General features: G+C 38.2%; 1 protein-coding gene across 2 annotated transcripts in view; it reads right to left on the bottom strand.

Annotated features, from left to right (window-relative positions):
- Positions 1-4,189: 4,189 nt before the first annotated feature.
- The window catches only part of LOC124862187 (Na(+)/H(+) exchange regulatory cofactor NHE-RF2-like), a 42,308-nt gene continuing 20,268 nt past the window's right edge, over positions 4,190-26,229 (bottom strand). Inside the window, exons 3-6 of one of the 2 annotated variants that reach the window (XM_047356004.1) lie at positions 16,203-16,430; positions 7,605-7,758; positions 7,239-7,357; positions 4,190-7,146 (exon numbers count right to left, since the gene is read on the bottom strand). In XM_047356004.1, the coding sequence (XP_047211960.1) occupies positions 6,982-7,146; positions 7,239-7,357; positions 7,605-7,758; positions 16,203-16,430 (666 nt within the window). In that variant the 3' untranslated portion in view covers positions 4,190-6,981. The remainder of the gene's footprint in view (positions 7,147-7,238; positions 7,358-7,604; positions 7,759-16,202; positions 16,431-26,229) is intronic. The other variant, XM_047356005.1, reaches the window with a different exon arrangement.

The raw sequence follows: 26,229 nt of genomic DNA, 5'->3' as shown, positions 1-26,229 counted from the left end.
CTAAATTGGCGGCTTAGTAAGTAAATCCAAGGTGTGCAACAACTGGGTGTGGCTCTGTGCATTTCCTCTACCCCCAACCACGTGATGGGGGCTCTTCAGAGAGGGTGCGTGCCTGCACTCGTGCCCTCTGGGTCCCCAGTTTCCCTTGACTTTGGATCTTTTATCTCTCTTGTCCACACCTTTTATATGAATGTTTCCCTATGCTTCCCTATTTATTTATTTTCCTCTTAATTATCCATCCCATTCCATTCTCTGGTTTTTTTTTCTACCTACTTGCCCTGTCTCTGTGCATGTTGCTGTCCTTATTTGGCTTCTCTTTGACTGAGTGTGGAGTGAGTATGAATGCGTCTGTGTGTGTGTGTGTGTTTCCTCCTGACTGTGACTCACCGCTCTTCTGACTCACAAGCGCTAACAAAAACACAGTTGCCTTGGAGACGCACCCTTCGCCCCCTGCCACCATTTTTTTGCCTTTCCCCTCCCTATCAGCCTCTGGTTTCCCTCTCTCTCTCTCCTCACAGGCATCCCAGGCAGTCCTGGCACTGGTAAATAGATGCCACTCTTGAGCGGCATTAAGGCACTGAGGTGTGTGTGGAATACTGTGCCGGATCAAAGGAGAAATCAAGAAACACATTAACAATAAGTCCCAAAAGGACAAGTTATAACCCTTAACAAGTACAGATAACTTAAATTAGGGTTTGGAAGGCCTCTAGAGGACAGAAAACCTGGGATTTAAGGCAAACAATCATCTATCATCAATAGGAAGTAAAAAATGCGTGCGATGGCTCAGACAGGCTAAACAGAAAGTGCCCACCTGTGGCTCTATTCTCTGCTTCTGTTCTCTCGCTTTTACTGTTCTGAAATTGCAGACTGCTTTGAACTGGGGCTGTCCTTTGATGTGCTGGCGTCATGGGTCGGCCTTGCCATAACCTCCAGGGAGGTTGATAATTTAGCCACGTGTGGAGTTGCATTTTGAGCAAGCTCAGGTAGGGCCCTATATGTAACCACAGCCTCATGCTAGAAAGGTTTGTCCCACTTCCTGGATTTGAAACGCTGATGGTGTGCCTCCTAGTGGACTAACAGTAATTTATTAGTAGTTTTTTTTTTTTTATTGATGTGTGTTATTATATGAAATTAGGCACTTAAAGGTAATAAATATGTTGACTCTGACCAAGATTATAGGCACAATTTAGATAAGACAATAATAAATATCCATCTAGTAGCATTTTCTTGTCCATTTTCTGGGCAAAACTCTTGAATCACTTCCTTTTTAATATATATATATATATATATTACTTCAAAGGAGCATAAAAAATGTCTAAATTTAAGGGAGGAAAACATTTTGTGTCTACATATAATGGAGTTTGCATTATATCATTTGTGCTTTGTTACCAGCAGCCTGTTGCAAAAACACAGTTTGTTCCCAATTCTTTATAATAATCTATGAAAATTACTTTTGAGAAAAACCCTATCAAATGAGACCAAAATGGGTGTTTTTGGTTTACTTGAATATGTGGCAGAAAACTAGCATTGCATGAAACCCTGAATAACACCTCAGGTTGAGCTGGTCAGGTGTTTGCTGGAATGTCTTTCTTCTTTTCTAAGAATATGGCTTTTAGATACTTTTCATCATAGTTTTTTGAGCATGCCACGTCCCATAGACTCACACAGCAACATGCGCTGCTATGGAGTAAAATAAGAAAAAAGCAGCCAATATCTAAAATAAAACTCTGACATAGCTTTAGAAAGCCTGAAGGAATGTTGCTTAAGGCCAAGGTCAAAGTACGTCTCGTTGAACAAAGGCAATCCCTGAATCAAAACTTTTTTTTCAAACTATAATTTTTTTTTTTTTACTTTTGAATTACAGTTGGGACCAGTTATATGCTTTTATAACAAGCACCACCTCAGTAAATTCTACTTTCCTAGTACCACCATTCTGACATCCAGTTAAAAACATCAATACCACCAGACATCTACTTTGACAATTTGTTGTTCTTTATGTCACACAAAAAACAAAACAAACTGCACTACCTCTGTGTGCCTCATGCCCTCAATATGCTTATAACAAAATTATTAATCATATTAAGGGTATAATATTTTTATATTATACCAGTGGCACTTAATCATTTAAAAAATAGAACAACCCATTTAATATTCTGTTCTTACTAAAGAAATGTTTACATATTAATTTCTAATCTCATTTTCTTTGTCGCTGGAAAATAAAGTGATGTAACTGCATGGAAACAACAAATTAATCATGTTTTACCCATTAAGCAAAAGATTACAACAAAAATGTGTGTTATATCTGAGAAAAGGTAGGACCTTACCCCCTAATGTCTAGTATTACCCCCTTAGGTTGAAATAACATCAGAAAGGCTTCGGTAAGACTGTACTTGTAGCTATCTACCAACCTTTGAAAGTCTGAGGAATGTTTGCCCCACTCCTCACTTTAAGCTGTGACATGATTGAGGAGTTTTTATTTCAAGTCAGGTCACAGCATCTCAGTGAGATCAAGATCTGGGCCCAGGACTATCTGTTTCTCACTCTTCTGCCAGTTTTTGGCGGATTTGCTGGTATGTTTTGTTGCAACATATGTTGCAGGACATATGCTTGACATTGTTTTACAGATGGTCTCAGATTTTTCTCTAACATCCTTTAAATGTTGAGTTGAATTTATGGTGGACTCTATGATAACAAAATGGCCGTGTTCTGCTACTGCAAACCATTATCAAGCCATGAAACTTCCACCCCTATGCTTTACAGTTGGTATGAGGTTCTTTCCAGGAAGGCCTCATTTGGTTTCTGCCAAACCTGTCCTTTGTTCTTGTGTCCAAATGATTCAACTTTACACTCCTCTGTACGTAAAATATTATTTCAGAGACCTTGATTTTGTCTTCATTATCTCTGGCAAACTTTTCTTTGGCCCTCATGTTTTTATGGAGACCAAATATTTTCTCCTTGCCCACCACCAATGAAATTTAAACTTATGGAGTCTCTTTCTGATTTACATAGGCATGCACTTTCATCAGAAGCAAGAGCAACTGCTGGTCTTAGATGACATTTTAGGGTCTTTGAAGACTTAGTAGAGTGGCTGATTTCAAATACTTTTGGGACCTTTTTAAAATTCCTTACCAGACTCATAAGCTGCTACAGTCGTCTTTCTGAAGGCTTTAGGCAGATCTTTGACTTCACCATGGTGTTTACTTTTACTTCAACAGTCAGGAGCAGACCAACCTACATGTCTGAGGATTAAACAGGGCAAACATCTTGCAAAATGCTGAGTAATGATGTTATGATCTTTAATGCCTTATTAGATATTTATATGACAATAAATGTGGGAGTGTGCTAATTTATTCCTTACAAAGTTTTGTTGAAAGGCCTTTTCTTTTAATCTATTACTTGATTTTTTTTAAAGGTTAATAATCATTTGTAATATTTATCTTTGAGGTATACTTTTCTCTCATTATCCAATGTCCTGTGTCTTAGGTTAATTGCTCTAGACTTTTTGTAGGTGTAACATGCTAACATACCATGCATTATTTTTTCTGTAGTAGCCCAATGGTTAACTGATGGCCTGCAAATAGAGAATTTAGAATACACAGTTTGGTGTGGAATAAGCTAAATAAATATATTTATGATATATTAAAAAGAAAACAACACAGTAAGTGTTTGGATTAAACCTGAGACAATAACTGAGAAATACTGGACTAAACTGCAACAAAATCTAGAAAATGTGATAGTTTTTAATTTATCCAAAGAGTTTTTAAACGTTAGGTACAAACTACCGTGAAATGATTAAAAAAAAAACCCAAAACATTTTGTATCTCAAGAGTATTCGGATTCAGAGTAGACAAAGACTACAACCTTCTCATTGCACACAATAAAGACACACAAACTACTGCAAGCCCTCTCACACAGCCGCAAACTCACTTCTGACCCCGGTTTAACCCCCATGTGTCCTCACAGCAGCTGGCTGGTGGAAGAATTGTGAGAACAGGCCGAACCTGAAACTGTACGCCAACATATTCCTCACTGAGAGGGAGACATAAAGGGGGGCTGAGAGGAAACGGCAGCAAACGAGGGGCAATGGAACAAAAAAGAAAAAAAATAGACCAACAGAGAAGAAATTAAGTATGGAAAATCCCAAATCCAGCAATCTCTTTGTGAAAGGTGAATGAATGCAACATATTGGTAAATTAAAAAAAGCCTTTGTCACACTTTATTGAAAAATAACAGGACGCATATATACATCTGTAACACAGAATGCTTTGCAGACTCTGTCAGAGTATAGAGCTAACTCCAATTAAGCTAATGCATTACATGTTCACCTTCTCCACATACAAGCATGTGTATGACAGCTGTTCCTATATGCATAGTAATCCTCTGTAATCTCAGTGGCTCCCTGTGTCTTTCCTGAAACATCTCCGACCTCGCTGTGAGCTTTTCCAGTTCTTCCTCCACCTGACGACCTGTCCAGCATGCTGTCATGTTGTAGCTGATCTTTTAATATAGGAGAGTAAGTTTTTGTTAAACTTCAAACATTGTCCCAAGACCTTTTTGTATACTGAAATTAATTGTTCGGCACTTTAATAAAAATTAAGTAGCCTGAAGAGCTATGTGATAAACTTTAATTTCATTCACAAGATTAGTGATGCACCAACCAGCTACTGATTGAAGGTGGCTAATTTGCTCTGATCCAATGATTGGCAGGTCAAATATTGAAATATATATATTTTTCTGTTTAATAAACACATCAAATCTGAAAGTGTGCACTTTATATAGCCCAACAACTTGTTCTATAGTGCACGTTGTTTTAGGTTTAGCAAAAATTAGATAAAAGACAGGGACATACGCTTTCATATGCAAATAATTCCTTCATTTCATGAAAATCAGCAGGTACAAACTCAAAGAAAACTGGAAAGTTTAACGCAATTAAACTTTACATCACATATGCTAGTAAATATGTGTAAAAAGCCTTAAAGTGAAGTTCACATATGAAGTCCACATATTAACCTTTATTTTTACACCTGGAGTGCTTGCTACTGAAAAGCTCAGTACGGTGCATTCCCTTTGTGCTTGGAGGTCGGGTGTTTTCAAGTTTGCTGTTCTAAAAAGCAACAAGAACATCCCCGAAAGTTGGAATTGTGACTGGGAAAGTCGGAGCCCAAAGTTTAATATCCAACATGGCTGTGCACAAAAACAATGCAGCAAATAATGTCGATACAGACTATTTATTATTGCTTCTAATGGTTTTTGTCTCTATTAACACATAGTGCTGCAACATGTCTACTTGCAGGTATGTTCCATTTGTTTCTTAACGTATAATCTAGGGGGTAATATATTGTTATCTGCTTGTATTACTAACAGAAGTTAGCACAAAAACAAACAGCAAATCCCAGTTATGTTACTTGTAATAAGAGTGCTCCCAACTTGGATCTGAAGTGTCTGCAGCTGCGATCTCTCAGTTCTGAAACAACTCAAATGCAGCGTTAGTCTCATCTGAACAAAGCACACAGTTTTAGTCAAGATTGCTGTAGAGTTAAGCAAACTTCACATGTTTACATCCTTGATAGTGGAATAGAGGAGGATTTCTCCTGGTTTGCCTCTCAGACCACCTGTTGGTATGTAGATGGTATCTAATGATTGCTATCGACACTTGGTGACCCCAAGGTCTTTGCTGCATTCTCTAACGCTGAGGATTGAAGATTTTTTTTTACCATCCTTTCCCCAATAAATGGGGGCATTATAAATATGGGTCCTCATCCAGCCTAGAAATGAGCCTCTGTGTTATGACATAAGAAAATAGAAACTCATTTATTCTAAATATGATTCAACTTTTCAGTGATACAGCAATAAAAGTTACATTTATTCTAAGGCTTTTCACCTGGTAGATTCCAGGTATTTAGTGATGAAGAAAAATGTGTTGTCTTCACAATCTTATCTGCTGCACATGTCTAATATAAAAGAAAAATAATAATAATTAATACTGAATTATTAGTAGAGCGCTACTTGGCCAGCAATTAAATGTTGCTTCCACAAGTTGTTAAAAAAACACAAACAAAATGTTTCGACACATGAAACATCCTGCATTAAAACCACTTCGAGTCTAATTTGAAGTTTCCTTCATTTTTCCAAACTCTCTCACTTCTTCCACTTTTTGTTTTCTGAAATATTCTTAAGTACATCTAAATAGTATTGGGTTAGTTTAATAACTTCAAAAATGCCTCTGCTTTTGTGCTGTAACAGAAAGCATTAAATCACATCCTGTCTATAAACTAAGAGCTCCTTCCCAGTGTTCCCTTCTAAACTTTAAAAGGTAGTGGTCACTCCCTTTATCATGCATGCGTCTCCTCGAGCTCTTCTGATAAGGAGTTATTGGTGATTAGCAGTTCTTTTAAATGTTTCATGATCTACATTAAAGATGCTGGTGATTAATGATGATATACTAGATGTAAAAGTTCATGTAAGACAGAATACAAAGGCCTTCTTTTCTTGGTTGAACATTTTCTGCATGGGATGGAGGTGCAGAGTCTTTCACAGTGATTCTTCTGCCTGCTTTAGGCTTCCTCAGGCTGATTTGGAAAAAATGAAAACTCCCACAAAGTTCATCATTCGTGTCACAGTGTCCAGTAACCTCTCTAAAAGGCTTTCCACCAAGAGATGCTGCTTATTTTCCTTGTTTATGGTTTTTAAATATAAAAATAGCTGCTATTGTGTGTCCCTCGGAGGAGGGGGGTGAATCAAATAGTTCATTTAGAGAAAAGGCGATGGGTAGGGAGAAAATCTGTCTCTCGCTTGTTGGGATTATTGTCATCTGAGTATACGACCATTCCTTAAGAGAAGTTTGATTTTTAACAAATTAGTTGTTTAAAAGTCTCAGTCAGATTTAAGTCCAAAAACTCATTGTTTGTTTGGGCCATCTTGGAAGGAACTAGAGAGTGCTATCCTTTGGTCTCTGAAGTCTCACAAGGCAAGAAACTAGTCTTAGAAATTACTGAACAGCTCGTATTTCTTCATCCAGTCCATCTGTGGCGCCTTCTTCTTCTCCTTGGCATGGATCTTCATCTTCTCCTCCGCCGCCGTGGCGCTGAGTCTTAGACCGATTTCAGCGAAAGGGTCCATAAGCTGGCTGCCATCGTCGTCGGCCAGCTAGATGTCATAGGAAATTGAAAACACAGGCAGGTGAAGGTTTAGGGTTCAGACTTTAAAGCAGAACAGCGTGTGTGAGTTTCCCCACCGACCTGCGTACTGTTGCCCTGGCTACTGAGGTCTGAGTGTGTTGACCTGATGGACTGTGTGGTGGAGCTGCCGTTGATCTGAGGGCTGGGGGAGCCGTTGGATATGGAAGGACCATCATAATCTGGTAAAAGAAAAATGACAAGAGAGGCAAAACATAAAAATTGTTTTTTCTTTTACTACTCTAATCTGTGCAATTTTGATGCAAAGACCTTATTCATTCATTCTTAGTCATCTAATTGCAAAACAATGTTCCTAATTTATTTTTAATCCTTTATAATATGATGAGTGACACTTTAACATGAATCTTAATTACAAAATAATTGCAACCATCAATATCTCAAATACTTTTGACATTCAGCCTTTCCCACCTTTGACATGGCTGATCGTGGGGACCACTCCTGTTCTCTTGAAGTGTTCGTCCGTTTCTGGATCCACCACCAGCAGCCAGGTCTCGTCTCCGCCTTTCTTTATGAAGGCCACTACCTCTGTGTGCCTCATGCCCTCAATGTTCACACCGTTCACCTAAACAACAACAGAAAATAAAGAGATTTTTTTCTGTGAAAATGATGCAGATTTTTAAATACTGTTGGTTGAGTCTAACTCAGAAAGTTTTTACACTGACTTGCAGGAGTATTCATACCCCTTGATTTTTACCACATTTTATTACATAACAATCACAAACCTTTATTTGTATTTTACATTATAGATCAACACAATGTGCTGAATAGTTGTGAAGTGAAATTAAAATAACAGATAGTATATCTAGTATATCATAATGTTTTAAAAATAAATACCTGAAAATAACAGTGTGCACTGCATCGCAAATACAGTTGTGCAGCCCCCATTACTCTGATAGCCCTGAACAAAATCCTACACAACCAGTTACATTCAGAAGTCACCTAAAAAGGTTTCTACCTCTGTTATTTTACTCTCAGTATAAATCCAGCTGTCCTGTGAATGCCTCAGAGGTCTGCTGGAGAATATTAGTGAACAAAGCATCACGGAGACCAGGGGACACAGCAAACAGGTCAAGGAGAATGCTGTTGATATGTTTAACCCACAAGCTACGTTGGAGACCCAGCAAATATAGGAAATATGGTCCTCAGTTCAGAGGAGGCCAAAATGTAATAATTTGGACTGATGTAAAACTACATCAGTAGTAAACTAGCACAGCACATCACCATGAACATACTACCCTATTTTCAGTACAGAAAACCTGTTAGAGGCCACAAAAGACTTGGGACCAGATCTACAGTGGAATAGTTTTGATTAAAGTATGTTCATGTAATGACTGAGTCAAAGTCCAGACTTTAGTCCACCTGAGGATCTGTGGCATGACTTCACTATTGATGTCCACGGAGACTTCTTCTTCAATTCGACTGACCCTGAGCCAAAGAAGAATGGGTCAAATAATTCAGTCTGTAGATGTGCCAAGCTGTTAGAAACATTCTCAAAAAAGCCGTACAGTATTAACTACAGTAATAACTCAGGGGGACTAAATACAGATCCACACAGATCTTCATAAAAAAGAAACCATTAGTTAGTATTAGTTTGCTTTGATTTATTTAAATTACTAAATACTTTGTGTTGGTCCATCATATAATAATCCAATAAATGCACTGAAATCTGTGATTGTAGGTAGCAAAGGTAGCAAAATGTGCAGATGTTTCAAGGGTATGAAACAGTTTGGAAGCCACGCTACATTTATTGGGTACATGTGTTTTCTAATTGATCCACAAGAGGGAGCCAAGAAACCATCCAGCAATTGCTCATAAAACCAAGTTTTTTCAAGGAGCAGGCACACGTTTACACACTTTTGAACTCTTGCTTTGAATTTACACTGAATGACAATGGATTTACAGCACTGTTGAAGGAGTGCATGCAGATGTGACTGCAGCCTTAACATAAAGGGTGAAATGCACAGAGAAAACACAGTATCTCCCTTACCTCTGCCCCTAACTGGTTTGTTTTCACCTGCTCTTATCTGGACGCTGCGTTTCAGCAGCCTTGTCTAGACCGTTGTGGGTGCTCAGCAGGCTGTGTCACAAAACAGCAAGTTCCTGTTGTTGGTACGCTATCAATTATTGATGGCTCTCCTGAGCTCTGGCTGTGGCTCAGGTGTCAGGTGTCACTTTGCTGATCGCGAATTTGTTTAAAATTCATCGCTTATGGTCGGATGTGGGAGAAAAGGATGTAGAAAGGGAAAAACCTTGTATTTTTTCTAATTCAGAAGTGGAGACTTAAAGAGATTCAATCAATTTTATGACAGAATAAATAAGTCATTTAGCAGACACAAGAAAAAGCAAAGTAAAAGGAAACTAGAGAGAAAGAGTAGCAAAGAAAACACTGGACAACCAATCAAATAGCAGAATGTCAACAGATGGAAAATGCGAAGCACTCCTCCTCTTTCCTGTGCATCTGTTTTATCCAGGACACCTTACAGACAGGCCTTCGGTCACACAGTGAGACAGACAGGTCCGTACAGAGAGAACATACATCTCTGTATTGGGCCGACAACAGGTGTTGTGCTGTGTATCACTGACTTCATTAACGGTCCAACCCTCACTGGACAATACACTGTTCTCTTCCCCCTAGGTTAATTAATACATCCTCTAGGAACACAACACAAGCCAATTTCCCATGGGACCAGTGTTCAGGGAACCTCTTAATACTAAATGTGTGTGTTCATGTGTGTGTGTTTCACTTCATGGAGTTTAAAAATAAAGGTACTTTCTCTTTTTTGATGTGGGGATCAAAACCAGAACTTTCCAACAGATCTGCACATCTGCGAACATGACACATGAGAGAGAGGCTTTTAACTATTCGGTCTGTGTTAGATTCACAAAGGAACAAAGAACACAGAAAACAAGATATGAGAGAGAGGACTGTTCAATAAGCTGTCATACGCAGCAAACCCCCTGAGCAACTTAATGTTAATGGACACCCTTTTTATTTCCCTTTAAATGCGTATATGTGGTTAAAAGGTGAAAGGTTCTAGGGCATGGCGTGGTGTACTAAGCTGGTGTCCCACATGTGTCGATGACCTCTCCTCGACGCAGCTGTCCGAGGTATTCCCCTGACCCCATAAAGAAAGGTGAGAGGCTTTCCACATAGAGGCATCCCTACCGATGTCTAAATTTGGTTAGAAAGATGTTTTAGCAGACATGCAAAGAAACTTGCTAAGTACTTGATCTGTGATTGGTTGTTCAGAATCTCAAAAATCAGAACCTTTTTCAATCAGTGAATGCACCTTACCTAAGAGCTACAAGCTTGTGCAAAAAAAACAAAAAAAAAAAAAAAACAAAACTGATGTGGGCTCTGTTACTGAGGGATGAATACTTTACTCAAGTGCTCTTGAATAAAGTTTTCCTTCTTCAGAAGTTAGCTATTTTCAGTATCAGTGCAGTGATTAAAATGAAGATGAGGAGCTTAAAGGAAACTGAACTCTATGAGATGTTGAGACATGTCTGTTGTTCATTCAGGCTGCAAGAGAGCCGGACTTTAAGCAGACAACAGAAAGGCTGAACAGAACAAACATGCTCTGTTAATGGGGTTAATGTAGGAATCTAACTTCTTTCAGGAATACACAGAAGCTGCTGTTTTAGTAAGGATAACTATGCTAACAACACTAATCACATGGTTAGCACAGGTTTAGGGTTACGCTAAAGAAAATGGTTAAAACCCTGATTTACAGTGACTGCTCTCTCACTCCCAGTGACCAATCTTGGATGAACAGAAGGAAATGTATGAATTTTTCAGGCTAAATAGGAACAAATGCCCTAATATAAATACATATTAAAGCTGTCCAACTCTTTATTATATATTTATTGTTTAAATTAATTAATTCCTAAACTGATTTTTGAAATATGATTTTTCAATTTAAACAATTTGCAAGGATGGAAAATAACTAATTGGGAATTAATCTGTTATTAATGTTTTTCTACTGTCTGGGAACTAAAGCAAAAGAAAATTATAAAAAATATTTTTCATTTAATATTATTATTGTTGTTTTATTTTTATAATTTTATTATTTACACCACAGAATTAGTTCCATGCATAAGAATTAAAGTGAAATGAGAAAAACCGCTGCACTGTTTACCAAAAGTTAAAGAATTAATCCGAAATATTATTTGACTTACTTGAATAGTTATACAATTTGACATTTAACTGTAGTAAAAATAAAATATTCTAGACAAAAATGTAGTTAAACAAAATGAAAGTAAAAATGTCAAATTACAGAAACAAGGACTATTTGCTGGTTTTCATTATCTGCTGAGACTTGCCTCAAGTCTTTAACTAAAATGAATCCCACAAAGTAAGAAAAAGAACTGATTAAAATGTAGATGTGAAATCCCTGTTAGGCTGTATCATTACTTAACCCCAAACAAAAATAGCCTGAGAGGTGCATATTCATGTGATGTTTCATATCAAGCTCAAAGTTTTCAGAGGTTCAGAGCGCGCTCTGTTACAGCAGAGACCGATGAGGCGTTCACTGGCGTCAGGGCTTCTGCCAAGCATCGGCAGAAAGCTGAGCTGTCACAGTGGCCTTTACAACACTCATTGCTGACACAACTCCGGTGTAATGGGGCGTGGGGGGAGAGAAAAAGACGATGAGCGGCAGACAGGGAGAGCTTTTCATGGTTGTTCAGCTCTCTAACAAGCTGCTGACAGGTAACACCTGTGATTTTCTAGGTACACGGTTAGAGACGACTCCAATTATCACAGCATGTACACACATAAACACACCACCCAACAGACCCAAGCATCGGATCAGATTTCAATAAGTTTTTAGGTTTTAAAGCATAACTATTATATCAAGATAAAAGTGTTGAACATTTAATAATCTCAAACAAAATATGCTTTCTGTTCTAAAATTTGAAAATAAACACAAAACGAATACAATTCTAATATGTAAAACTCCGTTTTTCAGTTCAGTACTTCCGGTCATATGTGAAGAGAAATCCTGCTATAAAAGCTCTTCATTATTATATAAATAGATGTTATTATGGCTGTGGGTATCTGGTGGCATCATGGGGGCCTCTTTGGCCTAGGGACTGCTGTACCTGTGCTTCACTGATGACATACCTTTGTGTAGGCCACATGGCTGCTCTGGGGTGGTGTTCTATGTCTGTCTGCCTGGGCCTGCTGCTGCCTTCCAGAACCAAGTCCACCTATCCTTTGCTGCTCTTAGGTGCTGAGGCTTTCTACTGTCTCACCATTCTAACAACTGTGCACCTCCAGGTGACAAATTAGCACACATCCACCCACCCACCCATACACAGATAATATGAATGGTTGAATTTCATACAAAACAGGGTAGTATTACAGCAATGTTGCCTGTCTACGTTTGTGCTGGATCCATCCTTGATTTATTAAAGTTAATCATGCAGTTAGGATTTTATGTTGAGAGATTATTTCAAGACCAAAACGTCCCAGGCACATGAAGGCAATCAGCTTCTCTATATGGTATGCCTGCAATGCCAAGACAGGACAAGTAGAACAAGAAAGTAATCTATGGCTCTCTGCCTCCATGGGATATAATATAAATATCCGGGTATGTGGGGACTCCTGCAACAGATGAAGTACTTTGAAACCAACTTCATTGACAGAGCAATGTGTTTCAGCTTGTAGCCTTCTTTAGAGTCATCCTAAAACATCAAACTGTTTGCATTTACATAGAACAAACTGAAACAAATCAAATAAATGCATATCAATCAATCAAAACCTGACATTTAGGCTAAACATAGGCTGACCAATAAGCACTTAAAGGGGTGGATTTTTTATTCCATCTGCAAAATGGAGAATTGGGTCACTGATATTTGGTATCTACATAGAGAAATTTCCTAGAGATAACTATCACAAATCCCTAAAATACAAATCTGAGTAGTCATAACATGTTGCCAGATCGATAATTGCGCCATTAGACCAGCGTGCAACCTACTCATGGATGCAGAGTGCACACAGGGTAGGGAAGTGTCTAGAAGAGTAAAAGAGCTACTGTAGGTCATGCTGGGGAAAGAGCTGCACACCTGAGGTATACATGGCCACCATAAGCATTATGGAAAGAGCGGTATGCGGGTGTTCTAATGCTTTGGGTCAATTTCGGAAATAAATTCTTTAGTGTAGACCTTCTCTTAACAGATACTACACGCCTACAATGCTGCTGAGAAGCTGCACTGAATGACAGCTTAATACGTTGGTTTCAAGAGGACACAAAGTTCAGAACCAATGGAGCACAACAAGCTTTAGTGGCTGACTTGGCTTCTTAAAGCTCCTGAGCCCTTTCAAAGTGAGGATCTGTGAGATCTGCTCTTTAAAAGGGCAATTAATGAATGTCTTGTCTTGCAACTTCCCAGAAATAAATAATAAACTATACACAGCTTGTAGAGGAGTTCATGTGGCCTACTCAACATTAAGCAACTGGTCATAACCTGAACGACTGTTGCACCATATTTTATTTCTAAATAGAAGCATGTCAGAGAAGTGGACATTTGTTGCCATTGGTGACCTGCTTCAGGATATTCCCACAGATTGTTACCAGCTAACTAATGTTCAAGTGAGGCCGCAAAACACAAGCTTCCTCTGATTCTAAGTGTGTTATTGTGATTACCAGATTGTCCCCAAGACTTTCACAGTTTTGCTGCACAGCTTCTTTCCTTTAAATACAGCTAAGCATCTCCAGGAGTTTTAGACATTTATGTTGAGTAATTGCCATCAGATTGGACAAAGCGCTGCAATCAAGCAAGAGGATCAATTAGAAATAAATGGTAAAGTGTGCATACTCATCTGCATGCTTGTTTACATGGACTGAATCTAAATGATTTTTATTGTACTTATAATTAGGGAGGTTTTAGTGTCCTGTGTGCATATTGCTCTGTGACCTGTCCTGGACCCCAATGTTCTTCCCAGGAAACCAAAGGCCGTGGGAATGATGGGTGTGTTTACTCCGATTATGCGTTTACTCTCAGATGCAAAAGGGTTCAAGTTTCTGTTAAAATTATTTTTTTCTACTAGAGTTCCAATTCTTTTGCTGATTTGAAGGTACCATGATCGTGCAGTTGACTGAGACATTAATAGAGTCTTTACTCCCATGCAGCATATCCCATCATCGTCTTTCTTTTTCTTCATTAAACTATTTGGCATTTTAGAAAATAGTACAAGTAAGTCATTCTTTTATGGACCCACTGGATATCAATCTTTTAGTTTTAGAACAGGCATCTTTAATGCAACATGTGCAACGTGTTCTTAAGTGTAAGAAGTTATTTATTTACATGAAATCGAATGAAAGGTTCTGTGCAAATTATGTCACAAGCAAAAAGCAGGAGTGCAAGCACAGAAGCCTGCAGTTCATGGAGACTTAATTCAGGGGAGACAGCAGTTGTCTCATAGGATTTTCTATGAGACAACACAAACCAGTTAAGCCCAGTATCATTAACAAATAATTATCTTATTGTCATTCATCTCTAAGGTTTCCTGTCAGTCAAGGACATTTGTGCACCGCCACTTTTCTCACTGAGTGTGTTGTGTTTGACATCTTTCTCATCTATCTCTGCTTTGGATGATCTTTTTCACTTACCAACACACTTTTCAGTAAGGATACTGTAGACAGAAAGCTTAAAGTGATAACTCAAAAACTAAATGCAAATGTTGAGCACAAAATAGGTTATTGAGAGTGCTATAAAAGAGTATTCTCAAACCTTGAGCTTTTCTCCATTTATTTTGTCACATTACAACCACAAACCTCAGTGTATTTAACTGCAATGTTATGTGATGGACCAAACCAAAGTAGTGCATAATTAAGTGGAAACAAAATAATACATGGTTTTCAAAGTTTTTTACAAATACAAATCTGAAAGGTGAAGCATTCATAATGTATCCAGATGCTTTTATCCTGATACCACAGAACAAAATCCACGACAAGCAATCACCTTTAGAGGTCAAGTACTAAACTGAATCTATCTGTGTGTAATTTAATCTCAGTACAAATAGTGCTGTTCTTTGAAGGCCTCAGAGGTTTATTAGAGAACATTAGTGAACAATGAGCCTTATGAAAACCAAGGGACACAGCAGACAGGTCAGGGAAGATGTTGTGGAGGTTATGCTATAAAACAATACCCCACTCTTTGTTCAGTAAGAAAAGCATCAATAGGAAAAGCACCTAGTCGGTCCATTGTGGCCTGGAGGAGCTATAGAGATCCACACTTCAGGTGGAGGTGAGAATCTATCGACAGGACAATTATTAGTTGTGCACTCTAAAAAACTGCCCTTTATGGAAGAGTGACAAGAACAGAGCCATTGGATAAAGAACCCACAGAGGTTCACCTTCCAGCTGGAAAACAGCCCTAAACATACACCCAGAGCTGGAATAGTTTAGATTAGAAACATATTCAGCCCCAAATCCATTTCACAATCTGTAGCAAGACTTTAAAATGTATGTTTACAGAGGGTCGTCATCCAGTCTGACTGAGACTCAGCTGTCTTGCAAAGAGGAAGAAAATGTTCCATCTCTAGATGTGCAAAGCTGGTAGAGACACATCCCAGATGACTTGAAGCTGAAGCAAAGGTGGTTCTACAAAAGATTGCCTCAGGGAAGCTGTATACAAATGTGTGTTACACTCTACAGATTGTTGTTTTTAAACTTTTGAGAACCATGTATTGATTTTCTTTATCTTCACCATCACAAAGAAATTTGTGTTGGTCTATCACATTAAATCCTGATAAAATATATTAAAGTTTGTGGTTTAATGTGACAAAAGTTAAAAAGGTTAAAGGGGTATGAATACCTATGCAAAGCATTGTAATTCCTCTGTTAAATCTTTTTACCCCACTTGTTCTCGTCATGTGTGAACAAGAAATTATGAAATGGCAACTGGATTGCTCTATATGAATATCATCTTAAACAAATTTTTATAGATATAAGTCACTCATATTAACACAACAGCTCCTTTTAAACGTCTCTCTCCTACCTCAACTAGCCTGTCTTGTGGTCGCAGTCCGGCTCGTTCGGCGGGTGAACCTGGGTCAAGGGAGCGGATGTACTGACCGGGCCGTGACCGTTCACTGTGGAGGTTGAAGCCATAGCCCCCCGCAGACCGACTCAGGTGGCACAGACGTGGAGTGAGCTTAGACGGGTCGACCTGGGGAGGGGAGTGGTCCTGAGGCTGAGACTGAGTTTCCACCTCTGTTGAAGCCTCCTGGAAAAAATGTTTTTGACTAAATCAGTTTCCCATGCCATTCAACATTTTTTTAAATAAATGATGTTCCTGCTACTCATAGCTTATTTTAAAAAGCTAAAAAACATTGATGGCTGAATCTCTGGCTGAATCACTTTATAGATACATTTAGTTGTGCAGTTATACTGAAACACATCATGGTGTTTTTACCACTGCTGCCTCTGTGAGAGATGCTTTTAAAGCTTTAATACAACCCTCAAATAGCATAACCATAATGATTCCCAGTAAAAACACAAAGCCCAGGCAGAGTTAAAGAGCTGTAGGGCTAGCCTCTCGCAGGTATGCATGTACTGTGTTAGCTGAATCCTGCAGACTCAGGGTGCCCTGACTTTAGCTGAAGGCACATTAAACCGAGCTCTATGTTATCATAATGCAGCTGATCAGGGGAACATTTTCAGCATACGTTTTCCAAACAAAATGCACCTTCACCAAGCGCTGTAGATTTGAAATGAGAAAACACTTTGCAAAGTTTAGGGTTGTTCTTGATAGGTTAAATCTGTTCAGGGAGGCTTTGCCCATTAAAAAATGTTTCAAAACCTGTTTTCAAAATTATATTCTAAAGTAGGGCCACTGGAGTGTAAAGACTTAGCCTATATCTGTGTAAAAAGCCATAGGTTTCAAGTCGAAAAAACGCAAAGCATGAATTACTTTTCATTAGGTTCCATTAAGGGTGTTTCTGAAAACCCGCAACAACCAGCAATTTTTATTTTCTTAAATTAATTATTAATATAATTAATTAATTATCTAAACCAGGTGACGTGAGTGTAACCATGTGAGTTCTGCATGCCTGCAATAGTTTTTATACTGAAGGTGGACCACATCTTTCACAAGTTAGTGTGAAATAGCAGATTTTCACAGAATTATAGTCACTATATTATACTATGATTTGCTTTGTATAATTATGTAGACTATTTAGTGCTAGATGTTCATATTCCCTCTTTTCATGTTTTTGGTTTTATTTTTGCTTGGAATGAGCTGTTTGGTATCCTGAAAGAGTGTGTTTTTTTATTTATTTTTTTGTTTCTTTCCATTTGCAGCATATTGCTAACAGTTCTGCCAGCTTGGGTGACGACATTTATAGAACCGGATTAATTGTGCCTCGAGCTCTTCGGCATAATCATGCTGATTTACCACCTACACAGCCGGGGATGAAATGTGCCCGACTCTCATAATAACAGTGAGGTGTAACACACAGGTACCTGCAAGAGTTCACATGAACCGGACAGCACACATGATGTGTGCCGTTTCTATATTTTATTACGTTACTACTGTTTCTGGACCATATGTGAAGCTTGCGCCGGAGGACAGCTTGTTCAGGCTAAAAATACATATGTAGGGAGGCTTGGAGGGAAAAAAACAAGGAGATGAAGGTACAGAAGCATGTTGACAAGAGATAGTTACTGAAAATAGCATTCAATCAATGATCAGTGACTTTTCTTTACTTTATCCTCTGCCTAGGTTGCTTTAAAGTCATTTCACTTCCAAAAATAAAAGTAGATACCCCCACTACAATTCTTTACTACAAAAAAGACATTCAGAAACATATAATTTGTTTCTGGCAACAAATACTCTTGGGTAGCAGGGATCTGGGAAGATTGCCCAGATCAATTATTCTCCCATGAGTCCCTGCACATCCTCTCTTTCCTGGCTGCAGAAGAAGTGCTCGGCTTGGGCTATAAGACCGAATGTTGCAGGACAGAGAGAGAAAAAATAGATTTTTTTAATCAAATGTATTAGTATTCTGGGATCTGGTTGATGGAGGAAAACATACAGAAACTAAGGGAGATGAGGAAGGCAATAAGCAAGAAGGGACAGAGAGTCGAGTACGTGGGAGGGTTGGAAAATTAGATGCAGCGAGAGGGTTGAGAATGAGAGTTGAAGAAATGAAAAGATCAAGTAGAGGCCAAAGAAAGACAGCAGACAGATAAACAGATATGCAGAGAGAGAGAGAGAGCGCTTACGATGGGAAATCAAGATGACAGAAGTTTCCAGTAAGACATGCTGGTGAGGAAAAGTGGAGCTCTAACGTAAACGCTGAGAGCAACACAGCTGGGAGTCATTATGTGGGGAGACATGAGTGTCTGCCAGTTTAACCTCTGACTGCCTCCCAATGCTGAGCTGAATCCTACTAATCACCCCTGTGGGGCTTGTGCCATCTCACAGACCCTCTGAGCTTGTCACAGAGTTAAGTTACACTTTACTTTTGTTATTCTTCTAGTAACGTCGGCTTGATCTCCACATAATCAGCTCTGGTGGAGACCTGATTGCCAAACTTAAATCCAACTGAGATGCTTGAAGAGACTATTCCCACTCGAAAACCCTTTAATGTAGCTGAATTGAAACCATTCTGCAGAGGAGTGGGCTAAAAACCAGTGATGATGTGAACGACTCTGTCAGTTATCACAACCAGCTATTAGCTCTAGAGGGGAAAACTTCTCAGAAAAGAAAGATTCCCTTGCATTTTTCAGTTGTAGGTTATATCTGTATAGTCTCTCTTTATAGATGTTATAGTGAACCTGGAGTCCAGTCTTTCGCCACCTGCGTTCAGCTTTTCGACACTCCTTTTTTTCACTTCTGACTGGTGGAGCACTTCTCCACGGAGACATTTTCTTCCCAGAAACGACTTTCACTTTAATTGGAGCAATTGAATCAATAATGTCTGAGATTTTAGAATGAAAGTTATCTACCAACTCATCTACAGTGTTACAGGGCAAAGTGGAGGTAGAAGAGTAAATCTGGTTAAAGGTTTCAGCAGCACTGTCCTTAAAGATGCGTTTTCTTATCATGTCTCTTTGGCAAACTGAGTCATAGCAGATGCTTTCAAAAATAACAGAAAAGTGGTCAGATAGGGCAACATCAGTTACAGACACCTTGGAAATGTTTAGACCCTTAGTGATGATCAAGTCCAAAATATGTCCCTGTTTGTGCGTTTGCTGTTTAACATGTTGAGTCAAACCAAAATTTCTAAGAGTGTCACATAGATCTATTGTACTTCTGTCTTCAGGATTGTCCATGTGAATGTTGAAGTCTCCCACAATAATTAAACAGTCATAGTCAACACATATCACAGATAAAAGCTCATTAAAATCACTGATAAAGTTTGTTTATACCAAAGAGATTCAAGTTACAGAAGAAACCTTTCAAAACAAGAGGGAGTGTAATGGAATGAGACCGCTGTGTTTGTTTGAGCTGTGAGTGTTGAAAACTTGGTTGAAACAGCTTTTTGGCAGAGAAATATTTTGACAACAGGAAGAAAATTTACATGTAAAGTTTTCCCCCTTTGTCAGCAAACCCTCACGTCATGAGGGAAAGCTTTCGGTTATCACCATCAGACACTTTTCAAAACAGAGCCCCACATGGGCGGAGATGCAGCAGGAGCCACTGGAAAATAACCTGCAACGCAGATCCAAACAAGCTCACATGGAACATCTGTCGATAAATTACACTGCTTTGCTGTTAAGAAAACTGCAGTATATGGAATATTTCACGCCCACTACAAAACTAATGTTTTTTTTCCAACAATACACACCTTCATGTACTGACCCCAGTGTCCCGGCTGGGGCACAGTGAGAGGATAAGCGGTCAATGGAAGTAGTGCTTTACCATAAATTCCTCTGTGTCCTGCCACAATCAGCTTTTGTTTCAGTAAATCTGATGGACAGCATGTGGGGGAAACCACCACATACACACAATACATGTGTATCATTTCTCTTGAATATCTTAAAATTGTAGATGGCAGGTTTTTCTTTTATGTTCATTTTTTGACATGTCTCTCTTCCCAAGTTTGTACCCCCATTTTGTACCTGTGCGATGCCATTTCATCCCATCCTACTTCTATTTAATACTCTTAAACTTCTCATTACTTATTTAATTGAGTATTACTTACCAAACATTTTGTGTTACGTCCTATTGCAATTAATTTGTTGGGACCAGTAGATTCTAGACCTTCGGTCAAACCAAAATACCTCTTAAGTGGATTTCACTTAATAGAGACATACAACCAAATTCTGAGAAAAAAGTCCCATGACCTCATTTTGCACTCAAAAACGTTGGGTGTGAAAGGACCAAAACTATAATGGTAAAAAACGGTGAAGCTTAGAAATGACAAGCACTACTGCCGGTCTTAATGCTCAATTCCGATTTTTTGATGAAATCAGATTTGTTTTGTGTGGTCGTTCAAACTACTAGTTAAATGTGACCGCCATCTAGGGCTACAACTAACAATTATTCTGCTAATTGATTAATCTGTCGACTATTTTATCGATTAATTGATTAATAATCAGAGAGCAAAAGATGCTTAATAGGACATTTTTTACAGAAGCTGAATCAGGTGAAGCTAAAACTATGTCACTTTGAGGAGTTCTGAATAGAGCATATTTACAAAGGTTTTTTTAACTTAAAGCAAAATGTAATTATTTTGTATCTATTTTTTTTTTTTACAATTTTGGCCTAATTACTGCTCCTGTGGGTTGCTCCTTGAACAAATGGCATGTTTCAAAAACTGTATATACTTCAGTTCCTGATTATTCGATTACTAAATTAGTTGGCGATTGTTTCAATAATTGATTAATCATGATTAATTCGATTCATTGTTTTAGCCATCAGACTTTTTTTTAGACTGTTTTAATCAATAAGCTGTAGATTAGTATAATTTTTTATTTTGCAATCTTAGATCTTAGATCAGAAACAGTTACATCCAACTGGTTTTCAGACCTGCAATTAGAACTGGATCATGAGGCTAAGCTGGAAATGTTTAAAGACATAAACAATATATCAGCAAAAATAAGAAAATTACCTGACTTTCTAACAACAATGGGCTTGTCATTATGCATTTGATTGTGTTTCTTTTTATGCGGTCCTCTTTTATTGTGTATTTGCATGTTTTCCTCTGTTCATCACAAAACAACGAAGCGATTCCCCAAATCTGACTTCTGGTTTCCCAGACAATCAAATACACTTTGCTTCATTCCTGGACAAATCCGCTGACAGAACTATTTGTGCCATTAACTCTGTGTGCTCTTTGTTTTTCCGTCCCCAAAGAAAGCTAGCTCAGTACTTCAGTGTTTTTCTCCTGATCGAGGCAGTTGGCCAATAATACTGTTGGAGGTTTCTTCCAGTTAAAAGGAAATTGTTTTTCCCGATGTTGCCACATTTTTCCTTATGAGAAGGGATTGCTACAAAACTTAATGACTTGATAAGATCACCTGGGCATTTTTGGATAACTTTTTACCAGTTGACATTATATTATCAACTGAAAGTAGCTGTATTGCATTATAATATAGATTAAACTGTATGTGACTGGATCTCAATTTGAGCTTCTGATGGGATTGTATAAGAATGAACTCAATTGATTTGAATTGAATTTGCATTAAATTAGAATCAAGTTTATTTGAAAAGAGCATAATCTGTTGTCTAGAAACGGTCCTTAAGATGACATTTATCATTACATGCTGTGTAAGAATGAAAAAATTACACATCCTACTATTTCAAATACTAATTTAATTATCTTTAAATTAAATTTTTAGCATAAATATTATCTAATTACACACCTTGGTATTGGCAACCTTTATATATGTATGTATACCTGCACACTGTTTAAAAAGCACAGAAGCATCACAAACCTATGACCTCATGTGTTTACAGGAGTCTGTTTGCAGCTCAGTGGAGCCAGTTTGAGGTTAAAATGTGATAAAAACATGAATGACAACACATTGACCTTCATGCTTAATTTGCGTGTAGCTGCAAATAAAAGCTGGGTATATTTCCCTTCCTAGCAGTGGTTGCTGGCAGTAGCAATGGCAGGTGATGAAACTGGATCTCAGCTTGTTGAATAATTGAGCACTGGCCTGCAGTGATGCATAGATGGTGACTGCTGTTAACCCTTTCACAGCCAAGGATCACTGGTTCAGTGTTGGCTCACAATGCCATGAAGTATGTTTGGGCATGCAAGAGTGTGTTTGAGTGTTTGGTATACCTGCCTTTGATTTGATGCAAATAAACTTTAGTGTATGTGTGAGGAAGGTAGGGCAATAATTTCAGCTTTACATGCTAAGCATAGCTGATTGACATAAACTGATAAACCTTCTAATAAATCAATTCACTTCTCTTTTAGTCCTGAGGCAAAGCAATATGGTTCTCTAATAACAGATGTAGCCAGTTCTGAAATAAGGGTGATGATGTAAAAGAAAAACGTATACATCAAAGGTGAGAAACATGACAGAACAAAGAAAAAGACCGTAACATTGTTTTCAAATTAGGGCATCACGATATCAGAAAAAGATTTAATTGTAATATATATAATTGCTGAAAATTGAAAACGTTTTGAAACGATCGATTAAGATTAACCTGTGTTTTCTTGACTTGTTTCTTTATTTGTGCACTTCCCAATGTTCCCAACACTTTTTTGTCAACTTTAAGTGTAGTCATTAAAGGCATTGAAAGGCATTGTCTTTCCAAACAGCCAAACATTTTACTGGCATGTTGAATTTGAATTCATGGCATTTTTAATATGATATCCCACCATGTGTTGCATCTAAGCAATCTTTTGGGGTTGCAATGTTGCACCTTCAGGTATTGAAATGTGAATTATGAGTCAGTGTTTTTTTGCAGCTCCAATTCAGTCATAATAGAACTGACTATATTTCAGTTGAGCTGCCTGCACAGAAAGTATCATCAGGATTAAAACAGCTATAGTAAATGTGACTTAAGTTTGATTACAACTGATTCTTGGCAGTTATTCCAAGTAATGCTAGTTTTTAATGAATAAAATATGAAAACTACATATATAAAATTTTACTCCTACACTGGCACCACCAGTTGGACATGCGATCCATTTCAACCACTAGTGATGATACAAGAAAATGGGTCCATTAACAACATACTTAACACTCTTTTGTACAATCAGCTTAGTTTTTGGGGGTTTAGTTTTTTTGCACATCTAAAGCTTTGAAACGCCAAAGGCCAAATTTCCCTCTGAAGGGAGTTAGATATGAAACTTGCTTCTGTACCACTTTTGCTGTCCAGGCTTTACTTTTATTACTTATCTGCCTCAAATACATTTGCATTATATCTGCCTGCCACCAAAAACAGGAGTGATGACTGTTTTGGACCAATGAGCAGACCAATCATATTAAACTGTGTTTTTGTTTTAGGTTTAACTGAAGGTTTCATGAGTTCAGCACCTACATGAAGCTTGAGAGCAAAAGTAGACCCCAATGTAAAAATGGAGACATCCTAAATAGTAACAAAAAAAGAAAAGGGAAATAAGTTTCAACAAACACTACAAATGTTGGTTGTTTTGCTAGTTAGAACAGCAAACCTGTTTAGCTGATAAAATCTCTAATGTTCAACTCCATAAACATGACTAATGTGCATTTATTGCATAAGGCATTCTAAGTAATTGTTATATGCAATGCTATTTTAAGAAAACAATTTATTGTCCTCAGCCTCATAGGTCCTCCACTGTGTTTAACAGTGGATATATGTTTTTTCACATACTCCTCCATCCTTTTTTCCCCAACAATGCCCACTTGTACAGGTCCTTCTCAAAATATTAGCATATTGTGATAAAGTTCATTATTTTCCATAATGTCATGATGAAAATTTAACATTCATATATTTTAGATTCATTGCACACTAACTGAAATATTTCAGGTCTTTTATTGTCTTAATACAGATGATTTTGGCATACAGCTCATGAAAACCCAAAATTCCTATCTCACAAAATTAGCATATCATTAAAAGGGTCTCTAAACGAGCTATGAACCTAATCATCTGAATCAACGAGTTAACTCTAAACACCTGCAAAAGATTCCTGAGGCCTTTAAAACTCCCAGCCTGGTTCATTACTCAAAACCCCCAATCATGGGTAAGACTGCCGACCTGACTGCTGTCCAGAAGGCCACTATTGACACCCTCAAGCAAGAGGGTAAGACACAGAAAGACATTTCTGAACAATAGGCTGTTCCCAGAGTGCTGTATCAAGGCACCTCAGTGGGAAGTCTGTGGGAAGGAAAAGTGTGGCAGAAAACGCTGCAGTTTTACAGCAGTTTCTAACATAAAGCTTGGTTGATTGTTGTACCTCCCTGACCACCCTGCGCACTCTGCATGGTCACGAGATAAATTTGGGCCGTGGTCAAGTCAAGTTTGTAATAGTTACAGTTATTTTAGAATTTTACATATTTGCTCTGACTATTGATATCATAAGATATATTATTGCAGTTATTTTCTGACTTTGACAAAATGTTTTGCCAAAAGTAGTGAGTCACCCAAATAATTAAATTCAGGTTTTCAAACCCCTTCCATGGTCACAGGTGTATAAAGTCCAGCTGCTAGGCATGCAGACTGCTTCTACAAGCATTTGTGAAAGAATGAGGAGCTTAGTGCATTTTGGGGTGTAGCATCTTCAGGTGGTATAACTCTAGTTTTGAAATTACCTCACTATTAGGATAATTGATAATCCATATGTGGATCATTTTAAAATTATGAAAACTGCTATGTCTTTCTTATCCACAATCAATTTTTCCTGATATTGTCAATTTATTTTTGCCCTTACATGCAGATGCTTCAAAAGTTGCTCAACAAGATGGAAAAAGAGCATGTGTAACCATTTCCGACTGGGCGAGAGAGACAGCAATGGGAATGAAAAGAGAGAAATATGAATTGATATGCAGCTGGACAGAGGCAAATAGGGATTTAAAAAGGAAAGTAAAGGATAGCTGGATGGAAGTCACCGGAAAAGAAAAGGCCTCTACAGGATTAAAGAACCTGAGCTGAAAGACGGATGTGCATAAGGAGCGGTGCTAACGAGAGCTGAGTGAACATGAGAACCTAAGGACTGGTCGGGGATCTCTATAAACAGCAGTTTTTCCCACTGGTGTTGTGCTGCATTGTGTAACGGCTCTGCGGTGTGTTTGTTTGGTTTGTGTCTGCAGGATAAACCAGCTGGGGTTTGTTTACAAAGTCCCCAGCTCTACTGCAATGTGTGTGAGTGTGCAACATGTGCTGTACCTGCTGCTTTTTCTGAGTGTTATGTAAACAGAACTCCACTTAAGAGCAGAGAAAAAGGAATGTCAAAATGTCATGTGCGCATGTCTGGGTGAATGCAAAGATAATGGAATAAAATATGTTAAGATAAAGAGGAAATCATCATTGCATAGGAAACCACATCAGTCATGGATCAAGCTTTCATCCACACTTTGTCATGGTTACTACTTTGACTCAGAGCAAGAATCTGAACTTGATGGAAACAGCTTGTTCTGATTTTAAACTTCGGTCTGTCTGTTAACACAAATGAAGCAGAAATGGCTGAACAGGTGTTTTGCTGTCAACATGAGAGAACAATGCGATGATTAATGTTCCTGTCTTATCAGAGGAAGGTAGGATCCCTCTCTCAAGCGATATACAGAGTTTCTATTGACTGCCTGGAAAATGTATCCTGTGCATGAAATTCTTCCTCTGTTAAAAACATAAGATGATATTCGGCAACAGGATTTCATACTGTTTGCTAATAATCAAGTTTTACTGATGTTAAAAGTGGCTTTTCACCTTCAGACAGACCAAGGCTCCTGAACGCCCTTTCCATCCTTGCTACTCATTCTTAACCCTCAGGGCAGGGTGACCAAAATATTTCTGTGGAGTAGGGGGAAGGCTAAGGGGCATGGCTCCTAAGGAATTAAAACAGATTTAGCAAAAATAGCAATTTTAACTTAAAAACTTTTTACCATTACATTTTATTGCATACTGATGTATTTTGTTTAAT

This window comes from Girardinichthys multiradiatus, chromosome X (genome assembly GCF_021462225.1).
Source record: "Girardinichthys multiradiatus isolate DD_20200921_A chromosome X, DD_fGirMul_XY1, whole genome shotgun sequence".
In the NCBI taxonomy this organism is placed as follows: Eukaryota; Metazoa; Chordata; class Actinopteri; order Cyprinodontiformes; family Goodeidae; genus Girardinichthys; species Girardinichthys multiradiatus.
This window is presented reverse-complemented; position numbering and strand designations above follow the sequence as displayed.